Source organism: Solanum pennellii, chromosome 5, assembly GCF_001406875.1.
Source record: "Solanum pennellii chromosome 5, SPENNV200".
NCBI lineage: Eukaryota > Viridiplantae > Streptophyta > Magnoliopsida > Solanales > Solanaceae > Solanum > Solanum pennellii.
In genome coordinates, this window is record NC_028641.1 from 4,064,839 (window position 1) to 4,079,583 (window position 14,745).

At 27.4% G+C, this 14,745-nt stretch overlaps 1 protein-coding gene across 1 annotated transcript; it reads right to left on the reverse strand.

Annotated features, from left to right (window-relative positions):
- Positions 1-320: 320 nt before the first annotated feature.
- On the reverse strand, positions 321-4,827 carry LOC107020555 (protein NRT1/ PTR FAMILY 3.1). The gene is made up of 4 exons (XM_015220972.2): positions 4,670-4,827; positions 3,999-4,216; positions 2,641-3,200; positions 321-1,326 (listed from the first exon to the last, which is right to left on the reverse strand). Exons 1-4 carry the CDS (start codon positions 4,743-4,745, stop codon positions 459-461), a joined length of 1,722 nt encoding a protein of 573 aa, XP_015076458.1. The 5' UTR covers positions 4,746-4,827; the 3' UTR covers positions 321-458.
- Positions 4,828-14,745: the final 9,918 nt, after the last annotated feature.

Below are 14,745 nucleotides of genomic sequence, written 5' to 3' on the forward strand. Positions count from 1 at the left end.
ACTCTATCTAAAATCAGACACTGCTGCTAAATATTTATTTTTAGCGATAATTAATACTTTTTGTATATGTCCTTAAAGGCTTTAGCGACATTAGATCTAAAGACACTAAATTAATCCCAAAAAAATTTAGTAATTTTTTTTAATGTGTTTAATAATTACCGCTAAAAGTTGTTTTTGTTATAGTAAGAGAACATGTGATCTACATTACTGAAGTTTAGCCATACCAATCGTTTCTGCTTGACGTTCATACACATATGAATAATAAACTTTAGTCATTTACCTGAAGTTCATGCACATATAACTTAAGTTCGTAAGAGAAATAATCAAAGTTTTACTATTCCATCTATTAATAATTATTACATGATACATTAAACTATTCATAACCATATTCTTTTCTTTCCTCATAACCTAAAAAAACTATTACATAATACTATAAAACTGAAGTTACAAAATACAAACTAAACATTGTTTACAAGTTCAATCCCCTCTTTTTTAGTCTCCAAATCCTCTGTTTTGTGCATCTGAATAGGCTTAAAAGTATATAATCTTGCACAAAACACATAGTAAATCAAATTAACCACTTGTAAAATCGTAATTAACCAGTAAAAATACTCTAATCTCCCCTCATTCAAGTTATTATCAGGCAGCCAATTGGTAAATTCATGAACTAAGGAAACCAGAAATGTACTCAAATAATTCCCAGCTGAAATCGATGTCCAAAATAACGCGGTAGCTGTACTTCTCATACTCTCTGGAGCTTGATCATAGAAAAATTCAAGATGTCCAATTGACATAAATGCCTCAGCTATACCATGTAAACAATATTGTGGCACTAGCCAAAATACTGAAATTGGAACTAGTGATTTAGGTTTATCGACTAGTCCATAAGTCGATGCAACATTTTTTCGTTTAACTTCAATAAATCCAGCTACTAATGTAGCTAGAACTGATATGAAGAATCCAATTCCCATTCTACTTAGGAATGAGATTCCTCGTTCGAGTCCAGTGAACTTACGTGCAATAGGTACAAATACGCGGTCATACAAGGCAATGGTGCATAGCATTGTCGTTAATGTGAAGAGAGTCATCGAGGCAGCTGGGATTTCAAAGGAGTTTAGTAAGTGTCTGTTCATTGTTTTGGCTTGTTGTACTGAGAATGTGGATTGTTGAGCGTATGCTGTGATCAGGATGATCCCTGATGCCCATATTGGACCCATTCTTATGATCGATTTCAGCTCTTCTACGCGATGAACTGTGTTTAGCCTCCATAGATTCGGAGATTTAGGGTTGTCCTTCTCTGTTACTATTGCTGCTCTGTCCAACAATCTGAAAATTAAACTTTTAAATGAGATGGTCACGTAATAAACGTCTTGGTTAACTCACTAAATAGTCAAGATATTAGTAACATGAGTATGATGGTTGTTTGAAGTTTTTTCAAAGACATTAGCATGTTGCATGCCTTTCTTAATCAAGTCTACATGATAATGAAATATGTTTAGTCTAACATTAGGAGTTAGGATCTATTTTGTCGAAAAATACACTATTTTTGGAGGATCAAACACTGTCAAGATATGACATCTAGTCTAACGTAATTCGAAGCAGGAGAGACTAACTTAAAAGTCATCCAAATTTTGACTAGATTTTTTATACATTTGGTTATAAATTAACTCAAATTTGATAGTATACTTCCAAAAGATACAACTTTTGGCAGTATTAATCAACTTGTTTTTTGATTTTTAATGGCTTCAGTTCTTGCAACATTATTGAAGCTATGAAAATAATAAAATTAAATTAAATTGGAAATGTGAATGAAATTCAATGAATCTTGATTTTGATGGGGTGTACAAAGACATGAAAATAAAGACAAATAACAGGACAGACAACATTTATTCACATAATGTTTTTGGCCACACAATTAATAGACATACATGTACAAATTGTTTTGAGATAAAAATTTAATAGCAAGACATTTGATTTATCATAAACAAGAGATAAAAACTTATCTCCTTAAAAAAGAAAATTTCTAAATTTAATTTAAGTTAGCATACAGAATATTCTAATATCTTGAGCTCTTAATTTTTTACTATTATTTGTAATTATATCAATTATTCACACAAGATTCCTCTCCATTATTTTCTTCAATTTTAACAAAAAAAAAAGGTGCAAAACTTACATGTGATGGATTTTCTAAACAAACAAAAAATAATTAACTTATGCACACCGACACTGTAAAAGTAATTTATACTATAAATATAATTTAATATATTATATCAAATTACTACTTTCGCTTATTATGAAAAGTTATATATTGTTATGCACTATCAGTGTATATAACTTTTTAAAGAAAAGGTTATATTACACTAACAACATATTATTTTACCAATTTTATCGCCATAATCTTTAGTGACCATATAAAGAGTTACCTATTGTTGTAAGCTATAGGTCTCGTACTCTTCAAAAAGGTTGATATACTCACGTCAAATTCTTCAAAATACATTTAGAGGATCCAACACGCATGTTATAACATTTTTAAAGAATCTGAGCAGCATATATTGCATGCCAATCGTAATTAATAGTCTAAAAGATACACACAATCAGTCAGTGCACGAAACTTAAACTCGGAAGAAGAAAATGACTTACTTCATTTGCTTAGTGTGGACAAGCTTGCCAGCAGTAGAAATATCAGCATCAAGTTCTTGATTTTGATAAAGCAAATTAGTATCATTTACAATATCCAATTTCCTCTTTTTGTAGGCAGCAACACAAACTTGCACTAGCCTAGTAAAAGGGCTACCAGCAGGATCCAAATTTCTATACAAAGGGTATCCAAATATAAAAACAACAATTGATATAAGCATAGCAATTGTTGGGACACCAAATCCAACACCCCATCCAATATTATCTTGAATATAAACAATTACTGTGACAGCCACAAGCATTGAAAATCCCATACAAAAATAATACCAATTAAAGAATTTCCATGTTTGTGTTTTTTGATTTGGATCATTTTCATCAAATTGGTCAGCCCCAAATGCAACAACACATGGCCTAATTCCACCTGACCCAAAGGCTGTTAAGAGTAATGACACATATAAAATGGCTAATTGACTTGAATTTGCTTCTTTGCAATATTCATCATCTTTGCATGATGGTGGCCTTAGTTGTGGTAGTATTGCTGATAATGTTAATATGATCATGCCCTGAAATTAAAATCAAAAGGGGGTTCGGGATTTTAGTCCTTTCGAATTATTACGTTCTAAAGTCAACAATTTGAGTTTCAGCATACTATACTCTAGCTTCGCTCCTGAATTTTGAACTAAAATATATTTGTTGTACATGTTATATAATACTACACTGACGATAGTGTACTGTAAAATAATATTTTTAAACTATCAGATCATTCAGATGATTATTATATGTAACTTTCCATTAAAGTAATGATCGGAAACAAAAAAAAATAGAGTTGATTACTTACTACGATATAAAAATAAATTTATCTATGTTGTCAACATATATATGCAATATTTTATTTAGCTTGAGTATGAAAAGACAAAGTTAACTATTCACATTTAATATATTTACTGTAAATTCTTTATGAAACCAAACCACCAAGGTTTTGCCTATCCAAATTAAGTCATTCTCCATATATATCCTATCCCATTACAAGCTTATCAAAAAAAGATAAATAAGCCATTTAATAAGTATTTCAAGGAACTAGTAAAAATATTACAACCCCTCACACTAATAATTTGAGTTTTACTTGATACAACTATTTTATGCATACTATGTAGTATCAAATTATATGTCATATTTACTTTAACATCTAACCTAAAAAAATTAAAAGAAGACAATTTGCATACATAATACAAATACAATGGTCTAAACAAAAGTTAGTAAATTCGTTTAAACTCGTAATTGATACTCTTCCTCTGATCCGTCTTTCATGTTAGTGCATAGAACTTAAACTCGAGAAAAGAAAATGAGAGAGAGAGACTTACAATTTGGTAGATGATAGAAGCAACAGTTATAGTCCAAAATCTTCCAGCAAAAGTATCAGCAATAAAAGCTCCAACCAATGGTGTCAAACTTGCAGTGCCACCAAAATTTGTTAGTGTATTTGCTGCTTTTGTTAATGGAAGATGGAGTTCATTTGTCAAGTAAATGACCATATTTGTACCAAACCCAACCACTGCCAATTTCTCACATATCTCATTTGCTACAGACAAAAAAAGCATATTAAGTTCAATTTCAACTTAGTATTCAAGAGAGAATAGCGTCGGAGCAACGATAAAGTTATTTTTCTATGATTTATTTGTTACGAGTTCGTTTCCGTGGGGTGCAACCCTTACACATTATGTTTTGTACACCAGATTGCCCTTTATTATTCAAGAAACTATACAAATTGTGTGTATTGTAAGATTCACAGAAGAATTGAGTGAAAAGTTGGAAAAATAAAGCCACGGATTTGAGTTGTGAAAAAAATCATTAATGTTTGTATTAGAATCACGTTATATATATCACACCTCTTGAGGTGCGACTTTTTCCTGACTTTCAGACCTGCTAATATAAAATACTTTGTACACCGGAATGTTCTTTTTATTCAACAAATTATGTGTAATTTCAAGATTCTCAAAAAAAAAAGTGAAAAGTTGAAAAAAAAAAAACTAACCAAATATGAAGGGCATAGTGATCATTCCACCCTTCATCCTTCTAGAGGAGTTTTCCTTCTTATTCATCACTTCCATATTTGTATATAATTGTGTGCTCTAAATGATTCCTAAAGCTCCACTATTTATAGGATATACTAGAGCTTAAATTTTGTATATAACATGTCATGTCACCATGTCATTTTTTAAGTTCCAAAAATACCATTATGACCTAATAAACTATACATCAATATCTAGGAATTAAATTTTTAAAATACTCTTGATGACTTGTGATTGTTTTTTTCTTTTAAAATCATACTTACATGTATGTGTTTGACTGAACATAAAATTTTAAGAAAGAAAAAATAGACTTGCGCATATAAAAAAAGTGAATTATATTATAATGTGACCTTTTCATGAGGTTCGAGGTTGCTTGAATCAATAATAGTATTAAAAAATAATTTTTAAACGTGTGATCTTAATCATGATATGTCACATTAATAGTTATATAAACATATGCCACTAAAAACAAAATGAGAAATTTAATAGTAAAAAAAAATTCAAATTAAGAAAAAAAGAAAAGAGACGTTCAACCACTTGACGGTAACAAAAAAGGACGTTGGTTGGGAGGGGTTAGTATTTTATAAGGAAAAAGTGTCATACATCCATCTTAGAATTAGACAAAGTGGGCATGCAAGATCAAATATAATTGGTTGATTATTAAAACATTGTGACATGAAGTTTATTTAGGGAGTATTATTTGCACATATGTGTACAAGTTCATTAGTCTTTTTTACATTTCCTAGTTTGTATTATTGGGGGAGGTGATTAGGAGGGCAGTTGTTAACTGGCAGCTTCTATTATTTGCGAAAAAAAATAATAATTATTTTATATAGTTTTCATATTTACAATTTTAGGTTTAAGAATTTAAGTTATAGACTATGGTATTGACATAATTAATGTGTACAATATTAATGTAATTTGAATTATTATGGTAGGTCATTTGCTTTTTGCCAAACTACCCATAGAAATTTAGAGATTTATTATATGCATAGATCTTGATATGATCCATCATCCTTTATGGTGGGGCGTACCATACGCTACGTACGTATATTCGTTAATTTTGAAAAAAGTCATATATATATATATATATATATTGAGAAACTGACATAATTAAACTGTAATCAACTGTGCAATCATAAAAAACATAAGATTGTCATTATGCTATTGCTGCAAGCTAGAGGATCCACTGTTAGACATAGATTTGAATCCAATTAAGTGTTTGTTTTCATTGTTTTTATTTTAAATTTATCTTGGAGTTCATATTTGTGTTAAAATATTATTGATGCATCCAAAGTATTTAAATTCTGAGTTCTCCTAATATTTATCAAAAAGTGTAATAATTTATCGATAAAATTTGTATCAACTCTAATTATGCTCAATGCGTATACCAGATATCGATGAAAATAAAAGAAAATACGTATGATTCTAATGTGACAAACAAGGTCAAGACAGATGTATACTCTATCTGATTGTACCATTTTATCCTATGCTCATAGACTTCATACTAGAAAGTCCAGCTATTTCATTGCATAATTTGTGATGCACCCTCAGCAATTTTGTACTATACTTTTTCCTACTTTTTAATATGATATTCCATATTTATAATTAATTCTGATTAAATATGAATTTACATATCGTAGAGATCATATTGAAACAACATTCACAAAAGAATTTTTTTTATTTCTATTCAAAACCTCTAGTTAAAAAGAAAAACTTTTAACTATTCTTGCACATCCAAAATTGCTGAGCATAAATAAAATAAAAACAAAAATATCATCGTCAATAACCATGCAAAAGAAGTTTGTTGTCTGAATTTTCTCTCATCATTTTGCCCCAAGTACTTTTATTTGCAGTAATACTTGGAAATTAAAGAAATTCTTTTTTAATTAACCTCAACTTACTTGGTAATTAAAGAATTCTTTTTTTAATTTACTAAATACGTAATATTAGTTGTTGTTTTTAACATTTCAGGGCTTATAATCTGTCAATTAGTATTATTAATTATAAAATTATCCGACAAAAGTAACCTTTATCTCTCCTCAAGCATAAAATATTAAATTAATATATAATTTAATATTTATACTCTAGAAATAATTTACTTTTGTTGATATATTGTCATGAAAACAATATCTTTTCCCGTGATCAGTATTTGTTTGTTAGAGAGTGTCCGAATAACTAGGTTATAATTTTTTTTTTGGATTTTGAGTGAAAAACTAAAAATAGATAATTAATATAAAAAAAAACAAGATATACATTGCATCCAAATTTCTTAATAGATAAAGACAACTCAATAATATAAAAATTTCTTTATACTAACAATATATCATGTATATCTTAAAACTCATAATGCAATAACCTTTTGATGAAGTGAAAGAAACTTAACTAATTAGTGCAACTTTTTAGAAATCGTCGTAAAAACAATCATTATAATATTATTTCATATGAAAACACAGCATGATAAGATTAGGGCAATTATAAGACAGCATTGGCTTTTTTTTTTATTTAAGTCATGTTATTTCAATCATTATAATTTTTTTTTTGAAAAATTCCTAAAAAAATTGATAAATAATCAAAGAAATTATATCACATAAATCTAATTAACTAAGTATTGTTAATTACTTTGCGCTTTTAGATGAACTGAATTGAATATCTCCACCCACCTAAGTAAAAAGAGAGATAAAACATGAGGTGAGATAAGATAATGCCGATCGATAGTATAGAGGTACTTTTTGATTCGAATTCTCAAAACTAGTGAGATGTCTAATTATCTCAATTCTTTATCTATTTTAAGAATCAAGTAAAAGCTTTATTCGATAACTAAATTTAGGAATCTCACTTTATCCTCAAATAGTCAAATTTGATAATTAGCTCAGTTGATTGACACTCCACTAGTGATTAGGTTCTTGGTAATATTTTACGACTATGATCAAATCCTAAGACTTATTCTCACCTTCTTGGTGCTTAAGAAATAATTTATGATTTGAATTTTAGAAATTAAAAATGTTTAGAATGATACAACAATAACAATAATTATGTTATATGAAAATTAATACTCATATAAATTATTATATTTTTTAATAATATGAGAGTTTAAATAAAAATTACTAAATTCGATAAACTCGTATATTATGCTCTGCGAAGGAAAGAAGGACCACGTATTACCAAAGCATGCAAAGAAATAGTAATTTAATTTTAGGAAGATGACAAAGACAACATGATTTGAACCTTAACTTTTTGGGCACTAAAAACTTTCAACTAAAAATATAAAATAGAAATTCAAAACCAACTAAAATAGTACCATTATTATAATATGTAAATTATTTTAAATAATTTCTTGATAATACTTGAAATCTAGATATGATAATACTTGAAATCTAGATAAGATTCGAAGTGTTCAAACATGTGAATTTTCCGCAAAGGATAATGAGTGGCATTAGTTATATTTTTGCTTAGGGCTCATGAAATTCGAGATATGATAAAATTCATTCAAGTTTAATACTTTTTGATATAAAATATATATATTTATATTAAATTATAGTATTGAAAATATAAAATATATATATTTATATTAAATCATATTATTGATTTAAATTATGTACAAGATCAAATAATTTTAGTTCATAAATTAGATGTTTTTCCGTTACTAAGGCTAAAATCAACTAATAAATGAATTATAATTCATCACATTCAATTTTTACTAATTTTTATTTCTTTACTTATTTTTCATAATATTTTAATTGCGTAGTGAAACTTAATTTTATTTTTTCATGATCATAACCATATATGTACGTATCAAACAAAATTATTTTAACAAAAATCTTATGAGTTAATTTGGGCTAATATTAACCTATTTTTTTTAGATAAATTGGATTGAACGATTCAAAATAAATTGAGTTAATAATTATGCGAGGACCCTCTTTTAATCGTTGAGCGGATCTTTGTTTTTAATGAACTAATTTTGTCCCCCGAGTAGTTTACGTGAAAAAACCATTAATATTTCAACAATATTAAATTTAAAGCTATGATTATCATAGCATAACAAGTTCAATATTAAAAATTGTAGAGATTAAATTTAAATTCTAAATTTATTAACTTTTTGTTTTTTTGTTTCCTTTTTGGGGGTGGGTTTAGTATGGACAATAAGGATCCGGTTTCTCTCCATTTTTTTTCTTTTTATTTTTCCCAATTTCTAGCTTGGATTGAAGACACATGTCATAATTTAGAGTTAATGGTTCAGATTTAATTGATTAAAATAAAGTCCTAACCATAATTATTTACTTTCATATATTAATATATTTACTTCTTAAATATTTTTACAATCCAACAATTCTAGATTTATCATATTTTTTAATAAATATAGTTAAAAGAATTTCTTTTGTTAATTACTTAAAGTAAACTTTTGCTATTTTTTACTTTTGAACGGACTCTATAGATTATAATTTGTATCACCAATTTCTTATATGTCACATTAATAATCATATAAATAAAGGGTTATTAATGGCCACAACTTTTAAATATAATTAAGAAAAATTCGGTCGACTGAAACTATATAAAAGATAAAGAAAAAAAAATATTTAACTAAGATTTTTTTTAGTAATGATCACTTAAATGTTTAATATTATTTATATGATGGGCTTTTTATCAATTCATATAATATGAACCGTTTCATTTTAGGATTTATGTTATTATATTATATAAAAAATCAACAAAAAATTACTTAAGTAATTAAGAAAAGAAATTCTTTTAAATATATTTCGAAAAAATATAATGTAAATCTAGAATTGTTGGATTGTAAAAATATTTGAGAAGCAAATATATAAATATATGGAAGTAAATAATTACGATTAAGACTTTATTTTAATTAATTGAATCTCAACCATTAAATTTAAACTATGACAGGTGTTTTCAATCCAAGCTAAAACTTAAAGAAAATAAACAAAAGAGAAATGCAGAGGAGTCTGATCCGAACAATAATTGCTGCATGCACCGGTATTAATATTTTTGTGGTATATAACTAGCTAAAGACGTAAGAGATGACATAAGTATTGTTCAAGAACTTTTAGACTTATCAAAAAAAATAAATATATTTTGTGGTTTCTGATTTTGTAACAACAATCAATTATTTGTAGTAATGACACGCGTCTAGTTAGCCTAATGAAAATATACTTTCTGTTTGAAGTTTGATATAAGTGGAGTTGTGGGGTTGGGCTATGTCGAATTTTTCTTTAACAATAATGAAAATAATTGTAACTGAAATCATGAAGCAATTCAATTTTTAAGAAATGTTATTATGTAAAAAGATCTTTTTTTTATATTATTTGTTTTGGTCCAACAAATAGACTTGTGACTAGCCAAAAATCACAATTAATCAATTATGTATACATGTGACTAGCCAAAAATCACAATTAATCAATTATGTATACATTTTATTTTAGCTAGGATCATTTATATGAATCAATCTTATAATTGACAAAAGACTTTTAAGTTTTAGGGACCTTTAATTAGGTTAGACTTGGTCCAAGAATGGACTCATAACAAATCACAAACCCCCACTTTAATAAAGTGTAATATATTAAGCTCTGATATAATATAAACCTACTTGAATAATAATGTATCGATTAATGTTACATTCATTGAAATTAAAGTTTTAATATTGTATCAAATTTGAAATTACAATTCATATCAAGTCTTTATGTTTCTTATTTTTTCTATTTTTTTTTTAATATTTCGCATTGCAAGATTTATTTTTAAAAGTAACCATTCTTTCAACATATTGTTTTTCATTTATAGACATCTTCACATTTCTTTTAGATAGAGAATAATATGTTACACTCAACATATTACATATTAACACATTCTGCTAGAATAGACATCTTTTGAACTCATGCCAAGGTATAAAGTGGATTTTAATTTATCAAATGATAACGTAACCTAGAATAAAATGTCACTAAAGTTTGTGAACATGCATGTGAGAACTTGTCACTTGTGGCTGTGGGGCAATCCCACTAAGAGGTCGATCTTATTGAAAATGAAAGGGCATGTAAGAATTTTGTTATATTCGGAGTTGAATTACGAATTTGAAAATAGTATAAGTATTATCAAAAATAAATACACGTTAATTATTATAGTATTATTTAAATATTATTTTATCGAAAATTTATATTAAACAATGTTGTTTAACAAAGTTCATTGCATTATTTGATGGTTGTGACTTGTGAGCATCACTTTGTACATTAAAATGACGAAAAAATTCATGAAAAATACACGTATTTTTAGTAATGGATATCATTTAAAAGAGTGGAATGTGCCTTTACAAAGGGCACACGTAGCCTATCCCCAAAAATTTATTAAAACTTTGCATATCTATTTTTTCTTAGAATAAGACAATTCAAATTATATGTTATGGTCCAGACCCAATAAAATGATTTAAGACATGCTTGCCAAAAAGTTTGTTCTTTTATAATGTGAATTCTTCAACTAGAAAGGGACTTAAAGTTTTTAACTCCAATGTAATGTTACAATCAAATAAACTCCTTTTGATCTTGTCCCAGTGATATAATTTAAATTTCAAAAGTTATTTTTTTGAAATTTTGATCATGAATCAGATATCGAGTCTTTGAGCTTTTTGAAGAAAAAAAACTATATATTTTAAAAGCTCGTAAAAATATATATGTAATAATATATTACATGTATTGCAATAATAAGCTTTTTTTGTCTCCAACAATGTATTGACGTTTAGCAATGAAACACATGATCTAATTTGCTTTATATCATAGTATTTAGAAGAGGTGATCTTTCTTTTCACCTTCGAAGAATGCCTAACTCCATCCCTTTTTGATATCTAGTTTGACACAATAATTAAGTGGAGAAGTGGGGGTGGGTCTACTAGCACCTTTAGGTAGGACTCAGTGACGGAATCAAGGTTTTTTATGAAGATATTTAAAATATAAACAAATAAATATACGAAAAAATTGAAGGACGTTCAACATCTACTATATATTATATATATATATACATCTAAGCATAATTTTAATAAATATAATTTTCTGTCGAAAGAGATTTGAATGAGCCCCCTCGACTCACTCTGCCTCTAAGTTGGACTTGGTCCAATAAATATATATTAGCTGAATTTTTCGATCATAAAAAACTTATATCAAATACACGACAAACATAAAAGTAAATTTTTCCACTAAAATCTATTGAAATTGATAAACCTAAAATGTCACTAATATTGGTGACTATTATGATAACTTGTCACTTGTGGGCTATCCCTATTAAGGTCTATTTATAAAATCTCCAAGAACTTTGCGGATCTTATTTTTCCATTGAGTAAGACAATTTGGTAATTCTAAAAATTTTAAATAATTAAAAGCTATTATATCATATGGTTCATAGCCAATATAATAATCAAAGGAAGGCCTGCCAGAAAGTTGTTATCTTTTTAAAATGTGAATTATTTATTAGAAAGGGACTTTAGGTTTAATATTAACTTCATTAATATAATGTAAATTTGATATACATTATCCGTATTCAGATTTGATTAGATTAAAATTTATATCAAGAAGTTTACATTGAAGATAAAACACTCTAATAAAAATAACTTATATTCGGAGACTTAAACTCAATATATTTAATTAATAATGAACGAATATTTATTACTAAATATAATGATTTTAGATATTCTTTTTCTATAAAATTTGTGTAAACGTTATTGAGTTTTCAAAACTTCACCTAATATTTTACATTCGTTGTGTTCTATGTGGAACATATTAAACCTTTTAAGCTTGTATTTTTAAATATGTGTTATCCTACGACTTTTATGTACGAATCTTTACAATGTTGGAGTAATAAAGTTAAAAAAAACGTTTAAGACTTTGATTAATTAATTAATTAATTTTCAATATTCTTAATTCCAACAAATTAAAGATTGATGTCTTTGTCTGAGCAATTATTAAGGTAAATTAGTTAAATTACAATTTATATTTTTAATAAGATACTGATAAAAATTTTCTTTACTAAAAATTCAAATCAAGAGAGATTATCGTAATGTCTAAAATCACAAGAGGTATCAATATTACGAGATTAAGAGATGCTTTGTGAAAATTCTCAAACTTTATCTTTGGAACACTCTAATGTAAACTTGTTTGATTGAATCATTTATAACTCAAATGGTTTGTATTTGTTTTTGCCTAAACTTTAATGTAAATACTTAAGTGTTTGTGCCTAATACATTTTTGTTTAACAATAAAAACACAATCAAACAATTCATGCTTAAGATTAATGTTAGTATGAAAACTAATATTTATAAATAGGTACTAAAGAATCATATTTTAGAGGATTACTGACATTAGTTTTGACTAATATGAAATGCTTTTTTTGGTACATATTGAGAATGTAATAGGCAGAACGACATAAATATTTATTTTCTAAAGTTATATAAATATTTTGTATTCCAATACATATTAAATGGAAAACTATATTAGTATCCCTAAAATATAAAGAGAAAAATATTTATAATTTTTTTAATAGGACCTTATAATACGTATATTTTGTTTTGTATCGTGGTGGTAACTAGAGGTTGCTCTTTCACTTCTCTTTTTTTTTTTTGTCTATGTTCTTTCAATAAATTTTAAATAGTTGTAGTTGGCTATTTATGAAATAGATTTGTCCTATTATAAAAAGAGAAGAAAAAAAAACTCTAGCTACTTCTAATATTAGCTTGTTATTGTTGGGTTTTAAAAAGATGTGAATGGAAAATGTAGAGTTGCGACTTTTTTGAAGAGTTGTGACTTTTATGAAATGTTGTAATTTTTATGAAAAGTTACGACTTTTATGAAAAGTTGTGAAATTTATGGAAAATTGTGACTTTTATGAAAGGTTTGTGACCTTTCCGGTAAGACACAATAAGAACCTTTTTGCACCACCCTTTGTTTTTATAAATTGAAGGATTTCCTCTCATTTAAAAAAAAAGAATTCATGGACTTCTTCTTCAACTACTAAATCTAGTATTCTAAGTGTACTTTACTGTCGTTGAGTGGTTCGCAGACACCGAGTTTTTGGTATCTATACTCTGGTGATTGAGATCATTTTACCCTGGGAGGTCATATTCCAAATGAAACCTCGGATACTAGAGAGGAATAATTTCCTTAAAGGGACACTGTGAGTTTAGTGGACTTGATCTTTTTCCTATTAAAATTTTTCTAAATTCTGGTACGTGTTTTACAAATTTTAGATTTGTGAATCAATTTCAGTTCTTCTATTCTTTTGTTCTTTATTGGTTTATTAAACTTGGTAACTTCGTGTTCCTGCAAAGTTTGTTGGAATCAGTAAGATTCTTTACACACATATTAACAACAATTCTTCTTTAAGAAAAATATTTCGTATTTTTTTAATTTATTTCTGATTCTAGTTTCGCTACAAGTTTTAATTTTCTAGTTGTGAAAATATTCTTAAACTTTGTTATCTTACAAAGATGTTCAAAGTTTTGTTCTAAGTATGTTTTGAATACAAGATGAACAACAGTCATACCATTCATTAGAATAAATTATCCAAAATATATCGATTTGACTATTCATTATTTTTACCTTTATCGACACTTTGCTTATTTATTAATTTTCATCTAAAAAAAAGAAGAAGAAAAGAACAAGCCCACGGCCCAATTATGTCAAACCAAAATTTTCTTATATTTTGTAATCAAACAAGCCCACGGCCCAATACTCATCCTCATTTTCTTTTTAATTGTTATATATACTTTATACTATAACAAAAAAATAGATTTTGAATTACGAATAAAAGAAAGAACTTAAATTTTATACTAAATGTAACGACCTGTTTAGTCGTTTTGAGCAGCAGATTTTATTTCTGGAAAAACTGTGCGAGTCGACGGAACCCAAGACGGACCGTCATGGGCACGACGGGCCGTCGAGGGGGTCTCGTTCCAAAAGACTTAGACTTCTGAAATTTGGGTACTGAAATCGACTCTCTGAACTTCGTGACGACATGGCAGGACGGACCGTCGTGGGCACGACGGACCGTC